At 35.8% G+C, this 15,205-nt stretch overlaps 1 protein-coding gene across 1 annotated transcript in view; it reads left to right on the top strand.

Annotated features, from left to right (window-relative positions):
- LOC112055971 (uncharacterized) overlaps positions 1 to 13,855 on the top strand; it is a 50,102-nt gene extending 36,247 nt beyond the window's left edge. Inside the window, exons 4-7 of the mRNA XM_052882020.1 lie at positions 4,778 to 4,895; positions 10,119 to 10,285; positions 11,763 to 11,822; positions 12,747 to 13,855. Coding sequence (XP_052737980.1) covers positions 4,778 to 4,895; positions 10,119 to 10,285; positions 11,763 to 11,822; positions 12,747 to 12,823 — 422 coding nt within the window. The 3' untranslated portion in view covers positions 12,824 to 13,855. The remainder of the gene's footprint in view (positions 1 to 4,777; positions 4,896 to 10,118; positions 10,286 to 11,762; positions 11,823 to 12,746) is intronic.
- The last annotated feature ends 1,350 nt before the right edge of the window (positions 13,856 to 15,205 follow it).

The following is a 15,205-nucleotide window of genomic DNA, read 5'->3' as shown; positions in this document are numbered from 1 at the left end:
TAAGACAACCGGCAAAACTACAAAAACAAATTGAATTGAATTAAAAAAAAAAATTTTGAACTTACATTTGGATGTTCGTCTACATTTTTCGATATTGATGGAATTTTTTGTGCATTTTATTGGATCTCTGCCTTGTAGAATAGCAATTAGAACAGGAATTGCATTGTGAATAGATTCTTTGATATTTACTTCTTTTTATTGACTATTTTGTTAGATTTACCGTACATCTCTAATATGTATTACGCCAAAACTTCTACCATGATTGATTGATTGACGATTATTTCTAGAATTAAAAAGTCCATATATAAATGAGGCTACGTTCGTTTACTACGTTTCTGGGTCTTCTAATATTTACACATCGAGTAAAAAGTTCAAAAGGACGAATAGAGTATTCAATATTAATTAAATAACATTAATAGGTAATTAAATGACGAGGCCTAGTATCGTTCGTTAAAAAAAACCCAAGACAGTATCGGCGGAGGGTACGGCCGGTAGTAAAACAAGGGGGAGGAATACAAGCTAATGGAATACAAATGACCGTTTTGCTTATACCATAAAATCCATCAATATTTGAAGCGATCAGACAATGATCTATGGAAAGTATTTACTAGATGTGTCATTCCGGGGTCTTTGTAATAGAAAAAAAAAACTTAAAATAAAATATATATAAAGTTTGAAAATTGAAAATGATGGTCCCTTACTCTTTTAAGTATAAAGTATAATTTTTAAAAATAATAAACGAAGACAATTAAAAAAAGACGTTTCTAAATTAACCTACTCAAAAGGTTCTTCAACTTTTTAGAAAATGCATGTATATTTAAACTAGCGGACGCCCGCGATTTCGTCCGCGTAGATTTCAGTTTTTCACAAATACCGCGGGTACTGCCCCGGACTTTTTTTAGAACTTTTAAAGGGGAACAATTCTGTCATATATGATTTTTGCGAAACTTGAACCGTTTACGCAGCGCACGCAGCTTAAGCTCTCAATAGGAAAAATTGCCCTGATTTTGAAACATTATTCATTGGTGCTTCGCTCCTATCCTTCAAGTCGTGATAATATATAGCCGAGCCTTCCTCGATAAATGGGTTATCTAACGCAGGAAGACTTTTGGACCAGTAGTTCCTGAGATTAGCGCGTTCATGCAAACAAACAAATAAACAAACACTTCAGCTTTATAATATAAGTATAGATTATTTTTAAACAAACAAACAAACAATAATACATGGTTGGAGCACAAATTGTTGTTTGATTTGATTTATTGTTTGATTCGTCTAACTCAATCAATAAATTGTAGTTTTACAAATTAAAGTAATAAATTCCACAGTTTATTATGTTGGCGACTTCTCTGTTTTGTTCTTCAATATATTTCACTTTCATGTGATGTTTCTAACTATAAATAATTCTATTAAATACATTTTACACCGTGATTACTTCACGTGAGCTTGTGTCATGTTGCGGTAAAGTACACTTAATAAGCTTTCAGTGCAGAACACGTCTAGTGAGTCTACCTCCACATTACACCTCCGGGTACCCATTACAGTTAGCGTGCTCGCGAGCCGTTCATGTTGTTCGGAACATGTACAATGCTGTATTTTGACGACATCTACATTAAACGTTTATGAATTGATGTCCTATCGTCATCTATAATAGGACTATTTTCATTAAAATCGTAACTATAATTTTAACGATCTATTGCTTGTGCCAAGGAACATAAAATTTACGATTGTATTATAAGTTTTCAGTCAGTGATCTGCATTATCTTCTATCTTTATTTCTTAAAAACTTTTTTTATGATAAAACAATGTCAAGGAAAAAGCTTGGACATGAATTTTAAAATTGTTACATACCTAATGAAATATTGGATGACAATGTATATTAAGCTGACGTCATTGCAAATCCTAAAATGGCTGGCCAGATATTTTCCTACGGATATCAATAATTAGAGAGTGGATGTGCTGAGAAGAATAAAAATAATGATAACACAATAGATTTTATTAACTAAATAGTAGGTACAGTAAATTATTTATACTAGCTAAGACAATAATATTTAACTAGGCTAAACTTATTATAAAAATAAAATAAAAGGAAATGCTATATGCACAACTATAGATGATAACACATATATTTTATATTTTAATCTTTAAAGGAAGACGCCCATAACTTTATCTGCATAAATTTTAGTTTTTCACAATTTTCGTGGAAACTATGAATTTTTCTAAAATATGCGCAGCCCGCATAGCCCGAGCGTAAACAGCCTATGATATAAAGTCGAATTTATCTCTATACAGAAGATTTATCAAAATCGATTCAACGAACAATCGGTAAAAAGGTAACAGACAGATTTACTTTCTCATTTATAATGTATATAGTTTTGTTTGTTTGTTTATATACTAATTAAGCACATAACCAGCACCACTTTCTCCTTCGTTAATGGTACAGGTAATGGTAGATACTCTTCTGAATAATGACATGAAAATCTGTTTTGTACTTTGGAAGATTACTTGTAAACAACGGGAGAATATTTAAAAAAGTATTCGTTTTCTCTTTTTCCTACCCATCAACTTGTCTACTGAATTTTTGTAATTAACTTTCTATGCTTTGCCAGAGGCGATACCTATCCTTGATAATGTAGATTTTGTCAATCAATTATCCCGAACGACGGAATCTATCCCTAGGGAACAATATGTATTTTCCTTGATGAAAGTATTTTTTTACCTTTTTTTCTTTGTACTTCTGTCGTGTATGCAAACTTTCATATTGACCTGTTGAGGAATTAATAACTATAATACAGCATAATCACCGTAAAAGCATTGGCTGGTGGGAGGCTTCGGCCATGGCCAGTTACCACCCTACCGGCAAAGCCGTACCACCAAGAGATTCAGTGTTTCGGTACGATTTCGTGTAGAAACCAATAGTGGTGTGGATCCTACTCCTAACAAGTTAGCCCGCTTGCATCTTAGATTGTATAATATTAATCAGGAGGTCTTGGGTTCGATTTAGCTAGGGTCAGTTGAGGATTTTATTATTTTTAAATTGTCTCAGCTCTAGTCTGGTGGTAGATTTCGGTCGTGGCTAGTTACCACCCTACCGGCAAAGACGTACCATCCAGCGATTTAGCGTTATGGTATGATGCGTATGTAGATGCGCAGAAACCGTCAGAGGTAATGGATAGAATGAACTTGTACCTCTTCCAAGTAAATCTGCTACCATCTTAGTGTTCATTTACACGAGCGGCAGCTGCTACAGACGACTGCAGTCGACTGCACTCAGCGACGTCTCGGCGGCAGAGACCGACCGTCGTCCGTCGACAGGCCGTCGCCTGCCGCCGATAGAGTTGCCGCTCATGTCAATGCACCCTTAGACATTGTTACCTAACATTAAGTGAGATCGCTGTCAAGGGTTAACTTGTCGTTGATCAATTGTCAATAAAAAAAAAACGAAAAGTACATACCTTATAATTTTTTTAATGTGCCACTGCAGAACCTCTGCCATTGGACTTGAACCCACGACGCTGCTACTATAGAGGTGCTACGCAGGTGCTTAGAGTAATAATGTTTGACCGAACTTGAACTGTCACTATCAGATGATTGATAACGACTGCTTGAAGTGATTTCTGAGGCATGGGGATGTGCTACAACCTACTTTAAAACTTCGGTCACCTACAAAGTTTTTTTTTGGAAGAAAAAAAGATCGAATATACACAGCTAGAGTCGAACCAAGAACCTCACCCAAACTACAAATAATTAGCTCTACGGTGGCTACGAATTCCGTAGCACCATTAACAAACCTCTGGACAGACGAGGTAGTTAAAATATCTGTTTAATTACAATTACAGACTACAAACAAATAATTAATTTTAACATGCAAATCAATCATTTAATCTTCATACAGTTACAATAATTTCTGACGTTTGGTAAAAGCGGCCCCGCATTGCCAGTTTATTTGCGAGGCAAATAAAATTCCTCTGTTTTCGGTTAGCTTCCTGATTACCAAGCAGTGCATGAATAATTAATCGGCTCATTGATTACCGTGTAATTTGTACCGGCGTACGCTTGCGGCGCCGATTTTATTACGCACTTCGACAAACTACGAGCGAACTACGAGTGTGAAACAGTGTGTTTCTTCTTGTACAGGTTTTTATAAATAACAAGCGGACGCCCGCGATTTTGTCCGCGTGGCATTCAGTTTTTCACAAATCCCTCGGGAACCATGTATTTTGCCGGGATAAAAAGTAGCCTATGTGTTAATCCATAGTAAAATCTATTTACATTCCAAATTTCAGCCAAATCGCCTCAGTAACCGCAGCGTACAAGAATAATAAACATACTTACACACTTTCACACTTACACACAAACATTCGCCTTTATAATATTTACCTACATCTTTACCGATAGTACTACACTATATTTGTAGCTAGGCCGCCTATACCAACCAACCGGAAGTGAATTTAGAAAATGAAAAAACCTACATTAATTCAAGCTGGAAATAAAAAACCGGAATCTAAAACCTTTCTATTACACGCACCAGAGATATCCCCAAATTAATATTATAGCTTGGCGACTTCATTCGTAACACTCCCGATGGGTCGCGCAAGCCGGGGGTCGTTTAGCGATGAATGAAAAACCTACGACTGATGCACCTCACTTCCCCGCACGCACGATTTCACACCGCAGTCTTTCGAATTTGTCAGACTGTAGTCATGTTTATTTATTTAATTTTACTTGAGATAAGAAATTATTCGTACATGTTTTTTACATTTCTTTTTTTAATTTCCAGTGCCGGAGACAAGATTCGACATGATCCAGGACCGACTCAGCGACGGGTACCTAAACATCATCTGTTCCGTTGAAGGAGTGTTTCCGAGACCAGAACTCGTCATCATGGCGGGAAACAGGTAGGCGTAGTTGCCATTCTCGCTAGGAATACGGGGATAAAATTAAGTTACTCGCTGATAACGTAGCTTTCTGTTGGTGAAAGAATTTTTTAAATAGGTTCAGCAGTTTTTCAGATTTATCTAATAACTAGCGGATACCCGTGACTTCGTCAACGTAAAATGAAGTTTTTCACAAATCCCGCGGAAACCATGGATTTTTCCGGGATGAAAAGCAGCCTATGTGTTAATCGATAATAAAATCTATTTACATTCCAAATTTCAGCCAAATCGCCTCAGTAGCCGCAGCATAAAAGAATAACAAATATACTTTTATAGTTACTAGTACTAGTTTGTCCATCCACCACTTGTTTAATCTTTCTCTCTATTCTACTTGCAAAATCACCATTTTATTAAAAGTTATACATGCCTAGGTATGCTAATCTGTTACTTTTCATCTTTGCGCGCCTAGTGCCACTTTGAGATATGCCCTTATATATTAATTTCTTACCAAGATACCTTCAGTATATAGCTGAAATGATTAAAAATTATAACGTTCCTCAATAACATATTAATTATGACGTCGGCAAGCGAAGTTGGCTCCCTTATTAAAATTACGAACGGCACTGTCGGCAAACATCGAAAAATTAATAACCCCGGGAGCAAATTTAATCAATTGTTATGCTGTAATTAAAACCCACCCACACTTACTGTATAATTAACAGACGCCATAATGATTATTGAGTTGTGGGGTCTAGATACGATCGCTGTTATAATATCAGAATTTTAAGTGTTAAAGTTATAATTATAACGATACAAAATGTAAAGTCATAACGTTAAATTTAATTACGTAATGTAAATTACACACTTATTTACATGGGAATCGAACTTAGACCTCTCTCTTAAGACTACCGCATTAACAACTGCGCCAAAGAGGTATTATTATCCAGATTCCTCTTTAAATTTCGGTCATTAAGGTTCTCTTTATTCAGTTTACTATTCATAGGAAGATTTTAAACTAATTGAAAAAAAATACTTTTGAATAATATTGGTGTACCTATAGGTATGTAATGTTCCAATGAAGCATCCTATTAAATCCTACTTTTTCCATACCAAAGGCTAACTAATGTTAATTCATTTAAAACGTACAATAACATAACCAAGCTGTTATTATTAAAAATATGCAACCCTGTGATTTACCTAATATTATTATTTTACTTAATCATTAGTTAGGTTGAGGAATTGTGGCCTTAGATTGAATATATTCAGTTAATTATACTAGTGAGTCATTATTTTGTAAATCATTATTGTAACCACAGAACAAAGCTAACGCTTTAGCAACCTTTATTAAAGGTAGGCCTCATAGTTAGGCAACATAATTTAGAAGAGCCGATGGACGTTGGGGTCCCAAGGTGCTGGAATGGCGACCCCGCACTACAAAGCGCAGTGTTGGTATATCCCCACCAGGTGGACTGACGACATCAAGTGACTCACAGGGATTCGCTGGATGCAGGCGGCTTAGTGTCGTGATTTTTGGAAGTCCATACAAAAGGCCTTTGTCCTACAGTGGACGTCGGCTGATAAGATGATGATGATGATTAAAGTGGACAAATCAACACATTTTACTTCTAATGAAGTTATTTTAACGATGTTCTCGGCCCAATCCCGATGTAGTACCACAATCACATTGAGAATGTACTGTCGTCTATCTTCTGTGTACGAATTGTTCATATTAATTTTAATTGTCAATAAATTATATCCATAATTTGGTTCCCGGGGGCTGACGTCATAGCTGTGTTATAGGTGTCTGGGGCGCCGTTAGTGTTGAATTATTAACTTTATATTATGCGGAAACGTGTAAAAATATTTAGCTCCAATGTGGATATAAACGAGCGGAATTTATTGTACTTCGATTGTTTAATAAATAAACGTCATCTGTTTACTTATTTACACAGAGCTTGTCAACTTTAGTCATACCTAATGATGGTATATTTTGTCTAATTTTGAATCTGGATGATATACTACGATGATAGACATGTTTATTTTAGCCAATAGACCTGGGGTATGATTCCGCTATTTTATTCTCTTCGACAAAGATATTTTATACTAAAGATAGGGCACTAGCAATCAAAACTGAGGCGACCAAATGTGCATAATTGTCTTAATTTTTCGCTCGCTTATTCAACAAGGTTATTTAAACATAATACCTAAATATTGTCTACAATACCGAGTTGTGTGTTTAGGAAGTGTAAAAACTATAATTATATAGTTAAGTACATAAATATATTTTAATGTAAGTAAACATAAAATTGTACATGTATGCTCTCAGTGGAGTCGCTAAATTCGGATCACTTTTTGCATTGATTTTGTAGGCACGTAACATGTCTATAGAATAAAATAATCATTGCTTGTCGATAAAATATCTAGCGGCGCCCTGCAACCCGCTTGATATCCTCGTCCACCTAGGGTCGCAATTCCAGCACCTTGGGACCCCAAGTCCATCGGCTCTTCGAACTATGTGGCCTGCCACTTCAGCTTCGCGACTCGCTGAGCTATGTCAGTGACTTTGGTTCGTCTGCGGATCTCCTCATTTCTGATTCGATCACGCAGAGAAACTCCAAGCTTAGCTCGCTCCATCGCCCGCTGAGTGACTGACCTTCTTATGGCCCAGTTAGCGACCAGTTGAGTCTACTATAAACCGCAAAAAAGAACTTCGTTCCAAAAAACTAAATAAAAGACATAGTTTTGACGACCTCTGTGGCTTAGTGGTATGCGTTTTGGATTTACAAGACGGAGGTCCTAGGTTCGTTCCCCAGCTGGGCCGATTGAGGTTTTCTTAATTGGTCCAGGTTTGGCTGGTGGGAGGCATACCGACAAAGACGTACCGCCAAGCGATTTAGCGTTCCGGCACGATGTCGTGTAGAAACCGAAAGGGTTAGGATTTTCATCCTCCTCCTAAAAACTTAGTCCGCTTCCATCTTAGATTGCATCATCACTTACCATCAGGTGAGATTGTAATCAAGTGCTAACTTGTAAAGAATAAAAAAAATAGGTACGATAGAATATAATAGATAGAATCTGCTTGGCACAAAGTACGCCGGGCAGAGCCGCACGGAGCTCCTAGGCGCAAATACCTGGGGACGAACTAAATCCGGCGCAGCGAGCAGACGCCCGGTTGTTAGCAAACTCGCGAACATCCGAATTATTTAGTCCGTAACTCTAAGGTATTGGAAACACACGAGCCGATATTGCACCTGATAATTTTGCAATTTTATTTAACTTGGAATTTGCGGTGTTTGTTTGTATAAGTAAAACCTTGCAACTGAATTTAAAAAGAGTTATCTCTGACGTAAAATTTTGTATCCATTAATTTTAATTTGGATGACATTGACAGTGCAATTTTGAGACGTCTTTCTAAATATAAATATGGTGATTTATGCAGGCACGTAATACATTTATAGAATGGCTTTACATATAAGAATACAAAAAACAGAATGACGTCAATCTATAGACTTTTTCTCTTTTCGCAAATCAAAAATTTACTTTTAGTAAACAGTATGCCTAGTGGGAGTTTTCAATATTTTCATACTGTTACTATCACGTTGACGTATACGCAAATTTATATGGAATTGAAACAGTTGTGCAGTAGCACCACTAGATGGCGCTGTTTCAATTTCTTAGAAATTCGCACTTTATTTGTTTAATCCTCCCTAACATTCTTACTAACATTATTACTACAAAACTTAATTACTTAGAGACAGATCAATGAAAATTTCTGTAAAGCGAAAATTTTGAAATAAAATATGTTCGCGTGTGTTTCCACGAGCTAAGGAACATCCAAGTGAGTGTTCAGTATTATTCGAAGAGCGATTTGGGACAGCCGGGAAGTTTTGCAAGTCTACTCGCAGATTGTTAGAATCGATGAATATAAAACGAGATAATACGAGTGGAAGTCATATTATTAGCACTCCGTGCATTGTTTGTGTAGGAAACTATAGATAGGACTAGGTAGTATGGTTGCATTTATTTACAAGTTATCAAATACTAGGGGTTAAAATATAGCTTATGTTACTTGCTGATAATGTAGCCTTCCATTGGTGAAATAATATTATTAAAATTTATGTTGTAGGTAGTTTAACCGTAGAAGCGTAACAAAAAAAATACTATTCGCTTATATAATGATTTATTTATTTTGCTATCATCCGCGAAAACAACAACGTGCAATTGCAAGGACTTTGCAATTGCACGTTGTAGAGTCAACATCTCCTGAGGATGCTCCGGTTTCGGGGTGAAACGTACGTAGAGAGTATTTTGTCGGACCTGGGTGACGTTGTCGCATGGGTTCGTCGACTTTTCGCGGATGATAGCAAAATAAATAAATCATTATATAATGATGATGAACTTCCGCAAAGTAACGCCTGCTTCTATCCAATACTATTCGCATTAAAGTATGAATATTATTTTACTAGCGGATGCCCGCGTTTTTGTCTGTGTGGATATCCTTGATTGTGATAAAAAGGGTTAGGTTTAGGTAGTCAACCAACAGATAAACACACAGCAACAGTAAATCAACACACAAACGACATGTAAAGAGAAGAAATTCCGTTTCCAACATACATTGTTTTTGCGTAACGCAGCGTACGCAACAGAAGCCTTCAAAAGGAATATTTTTTCGCATTTTTGCTTCATTTTACACTGATACTTTGCTCTTATTGGTTTTAACATAAAGCAGATGGTCCATTTCATTAAAATTTGATAAATACAGAGTATTTGTTAAAATATAAATAAGCGAATAAATGTAACTAAATAAAAAGGAATAAATAAAATTAAAACCTAAGTTTCAGAGTTATATCAAGATGGCGCCCATAAAGCAACTATGACATAACATTTGACAGCAAACGTCAAAACGACTATTGCGTTGAAAACGTCATCAATCCGCCAATGTAACTCATTTCTTGGGAGAGAATGAGAATGAGAATATTATTTCAAAAGAATTAAGATAAATTCATGGATTTGTATAATAGAAAATAGTTAAAAAAAATATTTTCTTTTATTTCCGCCAGGGTACAATGACTGACCCTGGACTCCATACAATTTTAGACCATCTCCTTTGCTTTTCTCGATAAATGGACTATCCCACACAAAAATAATTTTTCAGCTCGTACCAAGAAGCTCTTGAGATTAGCGCTACTAAACAGCTCAATAATATTACCATAGAAGTATAGATATCAATTGTAATTGTTGCAGACCCCTCAATGCCAAATCAACCATCAAGATCATCGAGGGTCGGTACACGGCTCTCACCAGCGCTGTTGTCAAGATAGACGCACTGCCGCCCACCGTGGAGATACTGTGCGACATGAATATACCGCTAGCAAACTACTTCAGTAGGAAGAGGGATATATTTTATCGAGGTAAGCAGAAAAAAATTAAGCTTGTTTCAAAGTCACTCACCGGGCGATGGAGCGAGCCATGCTTGGATCTGCGTGATCGAATCCGAAATGAGGAGACCCGCAGACGAACTAAAGTCACTGACATAGCTTAGCGAGTCGCGAAGCTGAATGGGCAGGCCACATAGTTCGAAGAGCCGATGGACGTTGGGTTACCAAGGTGCTGGAATGACGACCCCGCACCGGAAAGCGTAGTGATGGTCGACCCCCCAGGTGGACGGAGGACATTGAGCGGGTTGCAGGAAGCCGCTGGTTGTTAGCGGCTCGAGACTGTTATGCTTGAAGGTCCATGCAAGAGGCCTATGTCCAGCAGTGGACGTCCGTCGGCTGATAATGATGACGTAGAAAAATGTTTGAGTTATTTAGCTAGGCGAATCTAGGACCTTTCGATTGTTAAGCTAGCCATTCGTAGCGCGTAGAGAGATTGTTATGTTTACTGTACCCACATAACTTAATTTAACTACTAACAGAGCTTCGCGAGTGGCAATTTCACCTGCGTAGTTCTCTTCCCGTGGGAATACTGATAATGTGGCTTTATTTTGGTTAAAGAATGTTTCAAATAAATCCAGTATTTTTTAAGTTATTTCGTTGCATGCAAAAATACATATCTTTTATCTTTAAAATGGGAATGTAGATAGTAGGATTAGCCGTGATAGCCCAGTGGATATGACCTCTGCCTCCGATTTCAGAGAGTGTGGTTTCGTATCCGGTGCGAGGCATGCACCTCCAACTTTTCAGTTGTGTGTATTTTAATAAATTAAATATCACGTGTCTCAAACGGTGAAGGAAAACATCGTGAGGAAACCTACATACCAGAGAAATTTCTTTATTCTATATGACGTGTGTGAAGTCTGCCAATCCACATTGGGTCAGCTTGATGGACTGTTGGTCTAACCCCTCTCATTCTAAGAGGAGACTCGTGTTTAGCAGTGAGCCGAATATGGGTTGTTAATGATGATGATGATGACCTAAAATGTAGTTATGTAGCTTTGTATGTGCTCAAGATTTTTTAAAATCAATCAAATAGTTCGTAGTAGAGTGTCTTCGTTACATACAAAGATACGAATCTTTCCTTTTTATAATAGTAATGTAGATAGTAGGAATCTAAAATTGTCTATATCCAAGAAAGTAAAACCACAGAGTGCTGATTACAGTATTACTCCTTTTTATCGAATGTTATCTAAAAAAACACAGCAGTACGTTAAAATTTTATTGAAAAAATATTACCAAAATATAATAAAACTTGTTTTGTTTTATTCGTATTTTGATTCACTCACAACAATATATTTTCGGTGAAACAACAAAAAAATCACTAGCGCAGGTATCGCGTACATTTTGTTGTGCATTTAAATTGCGAAGGCAAACATTTATTTTGTCTAACGACAAATAAAACAAACTGGAATACTCTGACAATGCTACATGGATTTATTGATGGTTTCAGATCCACCGCCCGCCGACCAAGAGGGAACTGTGATACACGCGCATACAGCCCGAGATCATGGTATGAATCACACTGTAGTGTTTGTGTATATATACTCCGGTAGTCTGCCCCACCGGTGACGTCGTAGTGGTTCCACAGGGAGCTAAACGGTATTTAATCAACAAGAAAAAAAAAAACAAAGCAGCCAGTCTGTCTCTGGCATCGAGAGGAGGCGGACGTGCGCTACTGGCCAGTGTAGTGGTGAGACGGTGACTTACTGCTATTACAGTAAGAACAAGGGACCTTACAAGTGGTTTTATTATAAAGGCGAAAGTTTGTGTGTAAGTGTGTATGTTTGTTCCTCCTTTGTGCTGCGGCTGCTGAAGCGATTTGGCTGAAATTTGGAATGGAAATAGCTTTTACTTTGGATTAACACAAGCTACTTTTCATCTCGGAAAAATTCATGGTTCCCGGATTTGTGAAAAACTTGATGTCCGCTAGTAATAACATAATTTGTATAATTCGCTATCTTATTACTTATAACACAAGCTACGCTTACGTATATAGCGGGGAGTGCATTATCCAAACGTATTTTATTTATTTATAATTAATATATGTAAAATAACAAAAAAAATAATTGATTATGAAACATGGCTAAAACTCACGTGATATTAGGTCGGAGTATGCCCGACTAGTTTCGAACCCAAGGGTAGGGTTTTTGAGTTTTATCCGTGTTTCATAATCAATTAATATGAATAACACTCACGGTAGTTTAAATTCTAAAAAAAAAAATACTTACTGAGATTTCGTAGAAGAAAGAAAAACTCGACCCATGACCCCATACCCATCTACAGACTAAGACAATAGCATCGCACCCTAACCTCAGGACCTATTATGCATTTTTATAGTTTTGTATTTTTAAGTCAAAATAAAAATATTTCAGGCACAACATTCAGTAAATTATCTTAGGTTATATTTTATAGATTATTGTTCTCTTATTTCCAGGTGCCACAAGAAAATCCAGCCCGATCCTGACTCTGATATCCTGTATAGCTCTGTACTGCTATTTGAAAATTACGTGACGTCATTTACTACCAATATTAATTAAGTTGTTAAATATTTATAGAGGAATATCAAATACGTGTAATTATACAGCGAAATATTATAAACATAATTTATAAGATAACCAAAAAATCATAATATAAGTCACAATTCATTTGATTTAATTGGAATGTGACCCGCACCACCTGGTGTTTTGAAAGCTTTTAGGGAAGTAGATTCAACAATGGTATGATGATACCAGAATAAAGTTCGAGAGGACTTGGGTTCTATTCCCACCCTTTCGACTTAATCGTACCCACTCCTAATCTTTCTTTTAAGCATTTCTCTTAATTAGAAGGAAGACTTTTCTAGTAATATTTAAAGACATGAAAAAAATCAAACATAGTAATACTTATGGCAATGTAATAACTAGACAATATTGGTATCTTGACTTATTATTACAGTTTTATTCTAAAACTTTCGGAAAGACAGGACAGTAGATCCGAAAGAATCTACCGAGATATATTTATATTAAGTATTGTTAAGAAATGAATGAACCCAAACTACATGGGTTTATCTTTTATATAGCTACCTTCTACATCTATTATTAGCCCAGCTCCACCGTACTATATATTGTACCACTAATTATTACGTTGTTTGAAAAGATAAATAATAAGTTCCAAGACTTGGCCAGATAAAACAAGTTAAATTAAAGCTTATAATAACGCAATATTATAAGTATAATTATAGTAAAAGTAAAGTATAAAGTTATCTTTATAATAAAAATACTGAAATTATACAGTCAAATTAATTATGAGAAAAGAGAAAGCTAACACCTTTTTCTTAAGATAAAGCAAGACTACTTTAAACTTTAATAACACTTTTGTTCATAATACCCGTTAAGTTATTCTTTAACTTATTGTAAGATATTCAGCAGAAGTAATAGAAACAACAAAAATTAATTATCATTTCAAAACCAAGAGCAATTTACCAAATTGATGGAAAAAATTAATATAAATTTTCCAAAGATTCAAGTCACTAGTCGTAAAATAATAAATTCTATTGAAATATTAGTCAGTCTTTCATTTTAAATCCTTCATTTCTTTAAGAGTTTCGCAATTCTTATAACCTTATCCTAGGGACAGATGTTCAAGTTCCATAACTAAAGTGGAAAGTTTGTTAATAAAACTAATGAAATTGCCAGCACTACTCTTACAGGCAGTTTACACTTAACAAGTATCAACTGTCTCTTATGTTTATTTATGTACTATTATTATACTAGTGTGTCGATACAATGAATCTACAATAGTGTTTTCTTTTTATTATTTAAGCAATAGTATTGAAATAATCAAAGCAATACACTGTGATAAACAGGGAAGCAACTCACGGAGCATGCTGGCAAAGAGTATTATTGATACAATATCATCTTAGAGCTATCTTTAGAACTAAATACTACTTCTTTCTTATTACAATTCAGTCCCGTGTTTTTCTCTTTAGTTTTGTGCATGTGGTACTCTACATTACAATAGTATGGTTATTTAATGACATAATTTAATGATAGGCCTTACATATGGTTTTATTCAACCAAGTAGTTTTTAGTTTTTCCACTGATTTTCTAAAGGTATCACAGGGGAAATAAAAAATCTTTTTGCTTATATAATATTTTTTTTTTCTATAATCCTCTACAACGTACATTTACAATTGCATGTTGTAGAGTCGACATCTCCTGAGGATACTCCGGTTTCGGAAAGAAACGTACGTAAAGAGTATTTTGTCGGACCATTGTCGCATGTTTTCGTCGGCTTTTCGCGGATAATAGCAAAATAAATAAATTATTTTATATTCATAATGAACTTCCGCAAAGTAACGCCTGCATCTATCCAATCCTTTTGCAGTTAGTTTCAAATTTCATGTCTTTGACAAGTAAACCCCTTTGACTAACTCGACCAATATAAACTGTCGCTAAAACTCGTGAAGGTAATGCTAAGGTCGAATAAGAGACGTGTCAAGCCAACATTGTTATAGTTGAGCACTCTTGAGACGTTTGGGTCAAATTAATCTGCCCCGGGTGTGTTTTGTTAAGCTTGTTGATATACTGTTATTAGTAACGAGTTAACTGATATTACAAGACGAGAGAGAGGCATACGAGTGACTGAAGTTCATTGTACTTACTCGTACATACGAAAACTATTCTATATTACGCTAGTTCGTTTTACAATATGCTTTAACCAGTGAGAAATTAATATTACGTTGTATAGCGTGGACGCAATTTTACGGTAGATATAACATAAAATTAAAAATTTTGAAAAACTCCCGAATGTCATGAAATTATTAATTACACTTTCGATCAAGTCATCAATATCCTCTATCAGAGCGCTTTCATTTGAGACCTCACTTGAGTATATTTGCAGACATTTATTTTT

Source organism: Bicyclus anynana, chromosome 6 (assembly GCF_947172395.1).
Source record: "Bicyclus anynana chromosome 6, ilBicAnyn1.1, whole genome shotgun sequence".
Lineage (NCBI taxonomy): Eukaryota > Metazoa > Arthropoda > Insecta > Lepidoptera > Nymphalidae > Bicyclus > Bicyclus anynana.
This window is presented reverse-complemented; position numbering and strand designations above follow the sequence as displayed.